Here is a 14,219-nt window from a genome sequence, read left to right as displayed (position 1 = left end):
AAATCAAATGCCACAAGAGAACTAACTTTTGGCCGGTTGCCATAATCTTTTTTGCACATCCCTAATCTTATGTACCTGATGTACTGTGATGTTCTCGTCTGGCAGGAAGCAGAACAGTCTGTGGGCTGAGGGAGACGTCTTTCGGGAGAAGATGCTCGGCGAAAGGGAGAACGATAAACTGGTCGTGACAAGAATCCTCTCCGGAGTGGACGACATAACCATTAACGGCAGCAACAAGAACAGGGTGTCCAAGAAAGGAGAGCTGGAACTGGTAAGTTTTGGAAGCGAAACAATACGCCACGATGTCAACTATAAAACTTGTGCTGTTCTGCAGTATAACGATGACGATGAACGTAACGGCCTGACGCAGGGCGACAAACTGCGAGCCCTGAAAAGCCAGAGGCAGGCCAGATCCTCCAGTTCATTATCGTAAGTACCACCGTGGACCAAAACTGTTACACGCACCAGATCAATTGACTCAAAAATGAAGGTCGGGATGCTGCTGCCATGTTTACCATGTAATTAGACGATCCCCTGAAGGGCACGTTGCATTGTAATAGTGTAGCTTTCCTGATGAGCTAAGGGGCTGTGTAGTGTTCCTCCTCTTATACATCTTAGTTGGTTCTTTGGAATAAATTTGAATTCAGGTCGAGGGGGAATATAAGCCACTCTATAATCTATTAGTGGTGATTAATATGTCAAGCATGAGGACGGAGTGACTTGGGAAGTGATTTGCGGTGTTCAGGTGGAAAAGTAGGAAGCCAAATTAATTTGGAACTGTCAGTCTCTTGGGATGTTTGCAATCAATGGAAGACCGGAGAGTGTAAATAACTTATTTGAAATAGGAGTTTGTACGTGTCCTGTGCCATTTAGTACTATATTACAGAGAAGACAATGTGTGCGAATGCTGAGAGGTTGCTGCTATTCTGAAATACCACAGAAAGAAAAGTAAGGACTGTAACACCGGGTTATTACAACGCAACTAAATTTGGCCGACCATAGCGCTTTTATTACTATCGTTTTTATCGTGATAATGCATATTGTTGACACATTCTAGTTGCGACCTGAAAATTTGACAGCGACAAGAGAACAAACATACCGTATTTTTCGGAGTATAAGTCGCTCTGGAGTATAAGTCGCACCGGCCGAAAATGCATAATAAAGAAGGAAAAAAACATATAAATCACATTTTTTGGGGAAATGTATTTGATAAAACCCAACACCAAGAATAGACATTTGAAAGGCAATTTAAAATAAAGAATAGTGAACAACAGGCTGAATAAGTGTACGTTATATGAGGCATAAATAACCAACTGAGAACGTGCCTGGTATGTTAACGTAACATATTATGGTAAGAGTCATTCAAATAACTATAACATATAGAACATGCTATACGTTTACCAAACAATCTGTCACTCCTAATCGCTAAATTCGATGAAATCTTATACGTCTAGTCTCTTACGTGAATGAGCTAAATAATATTATTTGATATTTTACGGCAATGTGTTAATAATTTCACACATAAGTCGCTCCTGAGTATAAGTCAAAACTATGAAAAAAACTGTGACTTATAGTCCAAAAAATACGGTATGCCCAATGCAATGTAGCATCCTGGCTAGCAGCTAATATCCCTCCACAGTGCCAAGCCACTTCCTAAATCAGCAATCATTGCCTCCATAGCGGCACAACAACTGTTTTTTACAAGTATCACTCGACGAGGAATAGCTAAACATACTTCACATTGTAGGAGGATACAATAAGCCTTGCTAATCGCTAACACAAGCTAGCACTCTTGAATGTTAAACAAAAGGGGTGGATTCATACAAATATCGACTGCAACGATACCAAGTATAAGAGCCATATATAGTCGATACTACAATGATTTGATCGATATTTTTGTTGTTGTTTACAAACTGAGGAAATAAGTCTTTGGACATCGATGCACTTTAAGGGCAGAAATGAAGGGATTCAAATTAGAGCTAATAGTAGGAAATAATTAAAATATTGTATTGATATTGTTACATCACCATCCTGAGTTTTTTGTCTGATTATGATTTTATAAAAAAATGTATCAATGATTATTGCAATTTTAGGTTTCAGCATTGGCATGACCAATACTGTCCCTGTAATCACTTGGTATTGGATCAATACCCAAATTTGTTGTATCACTCAAAACTAGTATCCAAACAACAGAGAAGTGCTTATTACAATTTAACAGAAGCGTAGGTAGAACAATGTTACAGCAGAAAGTAACTAGATACTAGCAGTAAATTAGTAATAGTTGTGAAAAATCAACCCAACAGGAAATGACGTAATATGTTTACGCAGACGTCATCAGCCAAATTAGGAGCCTTTTGTAACCCATTTTTATTTAATTGAATCATCAATTACGTACCAAATGATATATGGTGATATGTTATCGCAGGAGGCTGCAATACACATCACAATATAGATTGTAGGCCATATCGCCCATCGCTAATCACAACACGTCATAGCAATGCGCAGATAATACACACATGCAACTTAGGAGCTGTGAGTTGCATTCAGTTTGTGTTGCAATATTACATGATTTAAGTTGAATTAAATTAATTATCACGGCCGACCCCGGGAAGGACCAGCGGTAGAAAAATGGGTGGATAAATGGATTGTCATTATTATCACAGTATTGTTGAATGTGCTTAAAAGTACTGGTACACACTGAAATCTTTCAAAAAAAGTCTTTTTTTATATATACATATAAATTACACACACTTAATATACTTTAATTGGCAGAAGAAACATTAGATTTTGTCCTGGCTTAAGATTCTTAGGATAATTTTTATTTGAGTGTTTAAATATGTTTACATTCTTCCATTTTAATTTGTAGAGGTTTTAGAGTGTTTTTGATTTTTTATGGCAAAGGCAAAACAGGGGTATCAAGCTTCACTCACGGTTTGTGTGACATCACGTGGGTTCACTTCCTGTTGTAGACACGCCCATGTATGGACCTTCATTCACATCTGTCACTCTGTCCGAAGAGCACAAACGTGGGTTTAATTTTCACAAGTAAATAGGTTAGTTGTTCAAACAGCAATGTGATTATACAAGTTTAGATTTGGGTACAGTTAGTTGTCCCTCGCCAAATCAAGCTTTAAAACTTGCAGCTTCACTCTGTGGCAGATTTTGTTAGTTTTTTTTTTTAAGCATGTTTTATGTATTTTGGGGGTTAATTAAGCATAAAAATGGTGAAATAAACTAAAAAATATCAATGTAATAGTACTGATGGTTGGTGGATGAGACCAAACCAATCAAAGCACGCTGTTATCGTATCAAGGCATGATTATATATTCGATTAAACGAGTATAAAGGGGACTAGGTGGGTGTAGTTTCATGTCTAGAGGGCTCGGATAATGTTAAAAAATATTTAGAAGTTAAACAGTTTTTTATGCTCTATGAAAATATCCTTTTTATAATTAACATTTAAGGCTAGGAACCAACTAACAGCAATAAAGGAGGGAGTACTGTAACACATTTGTAACGGGGAAAGACTGTCTTTTAATTCATGTTAGCATTACATAGCTGCCGATCAGCATGCTATCTGCTTCTCTCGGAAATGAGCAGTATCATTGGGTTTTTTTTTTTTTTAATCCGGTTGGAAATCACATTTTTACGATGAATAAAATCGTCAATTATTAACCATCTGTAATTGTATCATGCCTTGGCATTAATACTGGTAACATTCCCAATGAGAAATAAGGTTGTCACTTTGAGAGAGAAAAATCATGCATAAATAAAGCAGGAATTAACGAAGGAAAAGTCAGTGTTACAATAATGAAGTTAGGATATTGCAAGAATAAAGTTGTAATCATGCGAGAGTAAAAATGCAATATTACAAGAACAAAGAGTAATTCTCTAAGATGAAAATGCAAGATTAAAGACAGAATTTTGCGAGACAAAATGCACTGTTTGAGCAAAGTTGTAACTTTTCAAGAAAAAAGCTGTAATATTGCAAGACGCAAGTCATTTTGCAAGACAAGTGGCAGTATGGGAGTCTGAGTACCGGTATGTTATTTTACTGGGGTAAAAAGGCAACAATAGTTGTCCTTTTGCGAGAGAAAATTATTGAAAGAATAGTCAAAAAGTTGCAGTTTTAATATTAAAGACATCATTTTGCAGGAGAACAGTCAGTGTTATGAGAATTAAGTTATTTGAAAGAAAAAAAGGTGTAATAATGCCACAAAAACTGTTGGAATTATACAAGATAAGTGGCAATAGAAGTAAAGTTGACATTTGTATCAGGCAGGTGGTAGTGTTCTGCTGCGGCCTCACGGGGGCGCTGTGGCCAATGTGTTGCCTGTCGTTTAAAAGATAGCTGAGGGAAAGTGGTGCAGTGTAAGGTTTGAAGGAGGTAAGAGCATGCTACTTCCTCTTTCAGCTACAGCATCTTCCTGTACAATTGGCTGCAATGCCATTGAATGGTGCGGCTGATTTGTTCTTTTCTTTTTTTGTTTTGCTATGGCACAACATGGATATGTAATAAGTAGATGCATTACTCTTATGAGCTGGTCTGCTGTATTTGCTAGCAGCAATCCATCGCGCCATTGCTCAGGATATGAATGAACTGACCTTTGTTTTTGTGCCTGGCTTACATTCATGCTTCTAGTGAAGAAGAATTGTTGGTAAAGGAAGTGTTTTTGTCCAGTAAAGGCCTGTTTACGCAATTTAAGAAAGTTACAACAATAAAGTTGTAAGTTTGCTTGAAAAAAGTCATATGGCAAAATGTTATTTGTGTGATAAATCAAACTAAACTTTTTTTTATTACTGTGAGAATAAAGTTAATATACCGTAAGATACAATTTCTTATTTTAGGACAATACTAAAGTTTCTTCTGAGATAATTTTTAATTGTAATATTAATAAAGTCCAAGTTGGAATTTTACACATAACGATGTCATATTACGATAATAAAGTGGTACTTTTATACAATATTTGAGAGAGTGAGGTTGTAATCTTGCGCGATAACTTGTAATATTACTGAGAGGAAAAAGTTGTACAAACCCCGTTTCCATATGAGTTGGGAAATTGTGTTAGATGTAAATATAAACGGAATACAATGATTTGCAAATCATTTTCAACCCATATTCAGTTGAATATGCTACAAAGACAACATATTTGATGTTCAAACTGATAAACTTTTTTTTTGTGCAAATAATCATTAACTTTAGAATTTGATGTCAGCAACACGTGACAAAGAAGTTGGGAAAGGTGGCAATAAATACTGATAAAGTTGAGGAATGCTCATCAAACACTTATTTGGAACATCCCACAGGTGTGCAGGCTAATTGGGAACAAGTGGGTGCCATGATTGGGTATGAAAACAGCTTCCCAAAAAATGCTCAGTCTTTCACAAAAAAGGATGGGGCGAAGTACACCCCTTTGTCCACAACTGCATGAGCAAATAGTCAAACAGTTTAAGAACAACGTTTGTCAAAGTGCAATTGCAAGAAATTTAGGGATTTCAACATCTACGCTCCATAATATCAAAAGGTTCAGAGAATCTGGAGAAATCACTCCACATAAGCGGCATGGCCGGAAACCAACATTGAATGACCATGACCTTCGATCCCCCAGACGGCACTATATCAAAAACCGACATCAATCTCTAAAGGATATCACCACATGGGCTCAGGAACACTTCAGAAAACCACTGTCACTAAATACAGTTGGTCGCTACATCTGTAAGTGCAAGTTAAAGCTCTACTATGCAAAGCGAAAGCCATTTATCAACAACATCCAGAAACGCCGCCGGCTTCTCTGGGCCCGAGATCATCTAAGATGGACTCATGCAAAATGGAAAAGTGTTCTGTGGTCTAACGAGTCCACATTTCAAATTGTTTTTGGAAATATTCGACAACGTGTCATCCGGACCAAAGGGGAAGCGAACCATCCAGACGGTTATCGACGCAAAGTTCAAAAGCCAGCATCTGTGATGGTATGGGGGTGCATTAGTGCCCAAGGCATGGGTAACTTACACATCTGTGAAGGCACCATTAATGCTGAAAGGTACATACAGGTTTTGTAACAACATATGCTGCCATCTAAGCGCCGTCTTTTTCATGGACGCCCCTGCTTATTTCAGCAAGACAATGCCAAGCCACATTCAGCACGTGTTACAACAGCATGGCTTCGTAAAAAAAGAATGCGGCTACTTTCCTGGTCTGCCTACAGTCCAGACCTGTCTCCCATCAAAAATGTGTGGCGCATTATGAAGCGTAAAATACGACAGCGGAGACCCCGGACTGTTGAACGACTGAAGCTCTACATAAAACAAGAATGGGAAATAATTCCACTTTCAAAGCTTCAACAATTAGTTTCCTCAGTTCCCAATCGTTTGAGTGTTGTTAAAAGAAAAGGTGATGTAACACAGTGGTGAACATGCCCTTTCCCAACTACTTTGGCACGTGTTGCAGCCATGAAATTCTAAGTTAATTATTTGCAGAAAAAAAAATAAAGTTTATGAGTTTGAACATCAAATATCTTGTCTTTGTAATGCATTCAATTGAATATGGGTTGAAAAGGATTTGCAAATCATTGTATTCCATTTATATTTACATCTAACACAATTTCCCAACTCATATGGAAACGGGGTTTGTATTACAAGCACGTAAATGAAAGAGAACAAAGTTATCATTTCTCAATGTAAGTCGTACATTTGTGTGAAGTCAATGTTAAAATAAGGTTATCATTTTGCAAGACAAACTTTGCAGTAGTCGTTATTTCACAGGGAATAAATGCATACAGTTGTCCCTCGTCACACTGCGCTTCAAATTTTGCAGCTTTTCGTCCTTTACCTTTTCGCTAATGTTTTCTGTTTTTTAAGCATTCTCTACAACATTTTTTACCTAAATTAAGCATTTTCAAGCATAAACATGGCTAAAGTTGTGGTGAAGAAGGAGCTGAGCCGGAAGGCAAAGCTCTTAATTTACCGGTCGATCTACGTTCCCATCCTCACCTATGGTCATGAGCTTTGGGTTATGACCGAAAGGACAAGATCACGGGTACAAGCGGCCGAAATGAGTTTCATCCGCCGGGTGGCGGGGCTCTCCCTTAGAGATAGGGTGAGAAGCTCTGCCATTCGGGGGGAGCTCAAAGTAAAGCCGCTGCTCCTCCACATCGAGAGGAGCCAGATGAGGTGGTTCGGGCATCTGGTCAGGATGCCACCCGAACGCCTCCCTAGGGAGGTGTTTAGGGCACGTCCGACCGGTAGGAGGCCACGGGGAAGACCCTGGACACGTTGGGAAGACTATGTCTCCCGGCTGGCCTGGGAACGCCTCGGGATCCCCCGGGAAGAGCTGGGCGAAGTGGCTGGGGAGAGGGAAGTCTGGGCTTCCCTGCTTAGGCTGCTGCCCCTGCGACCCGACCTCAGATAAGCAGAAGAAGATGGATGGATGGATGGATCATGGCTAAATTAACTAAAATGACCAATACTACAGGAGTACGGATAATTAGATCAAACCAAACCATTCAGAGGTGGCAACTTGTCCAGGGTGTACTCCGCCTTCCACCCGAATGCAGCTGAGATAGGCTCCAGCACACCCTGCGATCCCAAAAGGGACAAGCGGTAGTAAATGGATGGCTGGGGCATTCAGAGAGCTAGTTTAGTATTGTGGCCACAGGCAGCATTACATGTCTAAAGTACGCTCATAATGTTGAAAAATGTATTTAGAAGGTAGTAAAGCAGGTTGTTTATTCTCTATCTACAAAATATTTGATTTATTAATAAATATTACTACTTGGGGAAAATGCATATATCGCGGTCATAACATTAACCAATTACCAGCAATACACAAGGTAGTACTGTAGTTGGAATTTTGTGGGGAAGTAGTTGTAATACTACCAAAATAAGGTCCTACTTTTGCAAGAGTAAAGTCTTGTAGTTATATACGATAAAAATCCCTAAGTCCTAATATAAAGAAGAGCTATAAAGACAAAAAAGTTGCAAAGTTGGTGACTTTTTTTTATTACTTTTTTTAGTCTCTAAATGTTGTTTAAGTTGCTATTTTGACATCCATACATGATGACGTTGACCCTAACACTCCTTTCGTACGTGCCAGATGTGTTGTTGATATCCCGCTGTACAGTAAAGTGGAGGTTGGAACAGAGTAACGAGTGGCCTACAAACATTTAACCTCAGCTCGCTTCACTGTTTAACACTGAAGTGCATGTCAAACTTCTAACTTGACAGGAAACATTTAAGTGGAACCACCTTTTTCCGCCTTTTTCTTCCATGCATGGCAAACAGACACGGCGCATTTCACCGACATACGCACGCTTATACACGCCTCGTACATGTCTTCAATGTCTTTTTGTGACCAACGTTTCGGACCGGGTTCACACTGTTTTTGCTGCCTGTTTAAAATGACGCTGGATCAGTACACACACTACACTAGGTGTAGCACCACCACACTTATTTCTGTGTTGTTCTATTTATTAGACGAGAACAGTAAATCCAGTGTAGAGATTATTACCGTAAAAATATTTTTGTGTTTATTATTCACAATGTGTTCAACATGTCTTAACAGAGATTGTCTGTTTACTGATCCAGACCCATTGGAAAAGCAGGGCATCTTTGTGTGCCGCCTGGTCGTCTCTTGTATTATCTCTATTATTCCCTTTTTATTTCCTTTTGTTTTGCTCTTGTTTGGATTTGTCCTCCTTTCAGATGGCTGGTAGCCATGCTCCTCTGCTCCCTGTGTAGCCTTGCCCTGTGGTGGATTGTGTATGGCTTCCCTTCTTCCATGCTGCATTTCTGTATAGACGGGTTAGGATTTCTATGAGTTCTGCCACCCATGAGCCCCCACCCTCCCCAACAAAAAATGCGTGCTGGCCCCCTGCCCCATTCTGGATCTAACTGAGAACGCCGTAAGTGAGCCCCCCCACCCCCCTCTTTTTAACTCCTAACCTAATCAGAAATACTGTAAATTCTCCAATTAACGCCTCTTGTTAATTTAACCAGTCTGCTATAGCCGCTGATGCATGCTCTACTAATGCAAATCACCTCCAGGGTTTCTTATTAGCGCCGGGTCAAAAAATGTTGGCTGTAGGCAACCTCCTGATGTTTTTTTAAAAGTCAACAGTAACTATATTTGGTATATGTATCAGTGGTCAGCAATGTTCCCTCTAAGGTGCGCGCCTGCGCAATTGCACACTGCTCAAGCGTCCTCTACGCACAGCTTCGCACCAAATCAAACCCATCTGAATTCTAAACAAAATAAACAAATTTATTCTGTGTAATTTTGCAATGCAACTCTGAGTGACAGTGACAACAAGCGGCCTTAACGGTGTTCGTCAACACCGTTCAATTATTGTAACGTCTATCGAGATGCTTCGGGGACAGGAATTATATTGATCACTTTATTGAGCAAAACTGTTTATATTTGGCCATAACCACACCAAAAACATGAGTAAAAAACTTCTAGCTCGAAAAACTAGTCATTTTCTGCCGTACAAACCAGGCCAAAACCAATTTGTCATCTGTCACTAACACGCATAGCACTAAGCCACTGGTGCGTTTATGGCCACACAAAAAGTCGGACAACTCAAACACCACACAAAGTTACACTATGACTCCTCAGTCAATGTGTGCTTATTCTGTCATTTATTATTAATGTTAATTTATTGATATTAATCATGGAATGCTGTTACTAGAGAAAGTTACAGGAATGCACACTTTATCCTATGCTTACATTTCATTGCGCAACATGAGGATGTTTAAGGGGAACTAAATGTGATCTCTGAAAGGGGTACAAATGATTTCCAAAGCAGGACCCCCACCCAGACATATTGTACAATACTAATCCATAGCATATGAAAAACAAGATTTCTTTTATTTTCATTACAAGTGGGCCAAATCACTAATATTACTAAACAATCTCATGAAAATGACTCCTCTCATTTGAGTGTTATTATAAAAGATTGGTTTGAGAAAAACATGCACCTGGGGATAGGTTGATTGGCAACACTAAATTGGCCCTAGTGTGTGAATGTGAGTGTGAATGTTGTCTGTCTATCCGTGTTGGCCCTGCGATGAGGTGGCGACTTGTCCAGGGTGTACCCCGCCTTCCGCCCGATTGTAGCTGAGAAAGGCATCAGCGCCCCCGCGACCCCAAAGGGAATAAGCGGTAGAAAATGGATGGATGGATGGGTTTGAGACAGGTGTGCTGCTGGTATTGCCACGTGTGATGTTGCTCACATGTGCTCCACTGAATGCTCAGGGAGTTTTTGTGTTTGCTCAGACACATGAACAATTAGAGGGAACATTGGTGGTCAGCATTGAGTACGGTAGGTTTATCTACCTCTGCATGCTACTCAGCTGTTTGTCTGAAATCCCATTTTGTTATTTACAGTGAACTCATCAGTAGGCCTTGGTCAATAAATTAATCAAAGAAAGCCTCGCTAGTCACGACCCACTAGTGGGGCCTACTGGGAACAAGCAAGCATACCCAATTGTTTGGAAAGTAATGGCAAAAAAAAAGTTTTCCCAACTGGGGAAAAACTGCACTTCAAGATAAGTATTAATTCAAGTGCATTTTTTGCTAAAAGAGATTAAAAGTGCATTTTATTTTTGTTTTCTTTTGAATAATTACAAGTTAATATACATTTCAATTAAAATGGTAAAATATGAGAAATGAAAATAAATGTGTTTGAAAGGAATACTTGCAATATTATTATTGGCAATAATTTGTGGGGAAATTTATCATCCAGCAGTTTGCTTCTTAACGCCATTACAACATTGGGTCTGTTGCTGCAGTATACTTAGCAGTATAAATGACCACATGGTCGAAGATAGCCATGTTCTGCATTCCATTTTCTCTTACCCTACAAACCATTGTTGAAATGAAAAAAAAAAAAATTCAGTCTTCATTCACCAGTCATCGCTCCCAAACTACAATAATTAGAATTGATGGTATGTTGAAAAGAAAATGATCCTGTTACTATTTAAATCATTGAATCAAACAGCAAGAGAGGCTCTTGTTTTTGCGGTCATTGTTACCAAGCTTTATTTTCTATCTCAATCATTTTATTTTGAAACATCATTCTGTTGATTCAATACTCTCATTTTGTGGGCTGATGGCTATTTGTGTCAATGGTATAAATCACCAGCAGCACCCATTACGTCCCCGCCTGCTACTATGTTTGGCCTCACTAAATCTCACCTGACTTGCTGAAGCTGCTACAAGAGCCAAGTGACTTTTTATATGAAATTGTGTTTTCACAGGCAAGAGGAGAATAAGGTTCACACCAGGTCGGCGTCTCTTAAGTAAGGTTTTTCCATTTCATCGCTTATCGTGCATGCTCTGACATATACATAAGCGTAGTGGTGACCAAACTACTCAATGATCTCCCTTGCAGCAGGGCAGTGCTTCAGGCCAGCGTCAATTCGTTGGCTTTGTCCGATCGTTTGGACAGCAGAAAGAGGACCAGAACCTCACTGCCAGCCAGTGGAGCATGCAGGTAGGAGGTCAGGGTATTGTCTGCCTCTTTATTATACAAAACCCAAAACCAGTGAAGTTGGGACATTGTATAAATCTTAAATAAAAACAGAATACAGTGATTTGCAAATCCTTTTCAACCTATATTCAATTGAATAGACTGCAAAGACAAGATACTTAACGTTCAAACTGAGAAACTTTATTTTTTGAAAATAGCTCATTTGGAATTTGATGCCTGCAACATGTTTCAAAAAAGACTGAGAAAGTTGAGAAATGCTTATCAAACATTTAATTGGAACATCCCACAGGTGAACAGGCTAAATGGGAACAGGTGGGTGCCATGATTGGGTATAGAAGCAGCTTTCATGAAATGCTCAGTCATTCACAAACAAGGATGGGGCGAGGGTCACCACTTTGTCAACAAATGCGTGAGCAAATTGTCTATGAACAACATTTCTCAACGAGCTGTTGCAAGGAATTTAGGCATCTACGGTGCGTAATATCAAAAGGTTCAGAGAATTTGGAGCGATCACTGCACGTAAGCAGCAAGGACGAAAAACCAACGTGACCTTCGATCTCTCAGGCGGTACTGCATCAAAAAGCGACATCAGTTTGTGATGGATATCACCAGATGGGCTCAGGAACACTTCAGAAAACCACTGTCAGTAACTACAGTTTGTCACTACATCTGTAAGTGCAAGTTAAAACTCTCCTATGCAAAGCGAAAGCCTTTTATCAACAACACCCAGAAACGCCGCCGGCTTCGCTGGGCCCGAGCTCATCTAAGATTGATTGATGCAAAGTGGAAAAGTGTTCTGTGGTCTGACGAGCCCACATTTCAAATTGTTTTTGGAAACTGTGGACGTCGTGTCCTCCGGAACAAAGAGGAAAAGAACACTCTGGATTGTTATAGGCGCAAAGTTCAAAAGCCAGCATCTGGAATGGAATGGGGGTGCATTAGTGCCCAAGGCATGGGTAACTTACACATTTGTGAAGGCGCCATTAATGCTGAAAGGTACATACAGGTTTTGGAGCAACATATGTTGCCATCCAAGCAGAGTCTTTTTCATGGACGCTTATTTCAGCAAGACAATGCTAAGCTACCTTCTGCATGTGTTACAACAGTGTGGCTTCGTGGGAAAAGAGTGGGGGTACTAGACTGGCCTCCCTGTAGTCCAGACCTGTCTCCCATTGAAAATGTGTGGCACATTATGAAGCATAAAATACGACAACGTAGACCCCGGACTGTTGAACAATTTAAGCTGTACATCAAGCGAAATTGGGAAAGAATTCCACCTGAAAAGCTTCAAAAATTGGTCTCCTCAGTTCCCAAACGTTTACTGAGTGTTGTTAAAAGGAAAGGCCATGTAACAGTGGTAAAAATGCCCCTGTACCAACTTTTTTGCAATGTGTTGCTACCATTAAATTCTAAGTTAATGATTTGCAAAAAAAAAAAAAGTATTTGTTTCTCAGTTCTAACATTAAGTACATGTATCTTGTCTTTACAGTAAATTCAATTGAATATATGTTGAAAAGGATTTGCAAATCATTGTATTTACAATTTACACAACGTGCCAACTTCACTAGTTTTGGGTTTTGTACAATGGTACCATGAAGCCATTTATGCACCACGTGGTACAGTTCAGTTTAGGTTGAAATGGTACAAATGTTCCTGGTCCTGACTTAAGTCAGCTGGGATAGGCTTGAGTAACTTTTGACATAAGGATGGATGTCATTGTTTGTACCAGAGTAGTTGTAAATCGTAGCAGAGTAGTGTTCCAGCTCTAATTATCGCCATTTTGGGACAATTATGGGAGTTGGTAACAGCATTGTAACGCATCAGTCAGAACAAGACATGCTAACGACGAGGATTGTGGATCACCTGTTGTATTTATTTCTCGATAAGGAGTCATATTTTTATCCAAAATGAGATTGTATGCAGCAAATAAACAGAGCCCTATAGAAAAGTTGAGAATATGGCATTAAGTATATTGCTTTGTCCAGAGCTAATGGTTTGCTAATATGAGATCTGCTTGGTACCAAAATACAAGCCATTATATCCACAGGTCAGTTATTGGACACATCATTTCAATTCCATCTAGGCCATAACTCGATGTGTAAAATGACAGGATCATGACTTCTGTCAACACATCACTCAGTGCAAATGAGCTGTAACTCTACAGCAATATTGCGACAATTCCACATCACAACCTGGTAATGTACAGTACCCATATCATGTGTGTATGGTAGGCTTTATGCTAGCAAAGTAATCTTTCAGTCCCCTGAGCTAAACACTGAAATCTGTTGATCAAGCAACCCACTAATGAAATTGCACACAAGAATAACAATGCACCATAACAGTTTTTAAATGCGGAGCTTTTTGTGCCTTTCACAACGAACCAAAGTGTAACTTCAATTTACCGGGATTTGTTGTGTCAATGTTAACTTGTGTAAAAACAAGCAACCCAGAGGCTATAGCCACTCATGTATTCTAACCAAAAAGCATCCCCCCTCTCTCTGCTAGCTCCGTGTGTGGCACCCCATTGGTGGGCAGCTTTCACATAGCAGCCGGCGACCCTGTGTTTAGTGAGCCATGTGGCGGCCATAAAGACGCAGCCAACACGTGCGCGCCTGTCAACTTAAACCTGACGCACTTGCAGGCAAGGTTTACAGAGACCCGCCAACATGATGCATATTGGATTGACAAGATCAATTTAAATATAGTGCTTGCAAATGTCCTGATTGTCAT

General features: G+C 39.7%; 1 protein-coding gene across 8 annotated transcripts in view; it reads left to right on the top strand.

Annotated features, from left to right (window-relative positions):
- cdc14b (cell division cycle 14B) overlaps positions 1–14,219 on the top strand; it is a 31,032-nt gene that overhangs the window by 16,090 nt on the left and 723 nt on the right. For 3 of the 8 annotated variants that reach the window (XM_061928854.1, XM_061928855.1, XM_061928856.1), the window contains exons 10-14: positions 106–271; positions 335–429; positions 11,257–11,298; positions 11,391–11,492; positions 13,995–14,130. In XM_061928854.1, the coding sequence (XP_061784838.1) occupies positions 106–271; positions 335–429; positions 11,257–11,298; positions 11,391–11,492; positions 13,995–14,130 (541 nt within the window). Of the gene's footprint in view, positions 1–105; positions 272–334; positions 430–4,278; positions 4,388–8,700; positions 8,901–11,256; positions 11,299–11,390; positions 11,493–13,994; positions 14,131–14,219 lie in introns of those variants that run through there. The other 5 variants (XM_061928858.1, XM_061928857.1, XR_009811538.1 and 2 more) reach the window with 4 other exon arrangements.

The sequence above is a fragment of the Nerophis lumbriciformis genome, linkage group LG33 (assembly GCF_033978685.3).
Source record: "Nerophis lumbriciformis linkage group LG33, RoL_Nlum_v2.1, whole genome shotgun sequence".
In the NCBI taxonomy this organism is placed as follows: Eukaryota; Metazoa; Chordata; class Actinopteri; order Syngnathiformes; family Syngnathidae; genus Nerophis; species Nerophis lumbriciformis.
The sequence above is the reverse complement of the archived record's forward strand: the minus strand, read 5'-3'. Positions and strand labels throughout refer to the sequence as shown.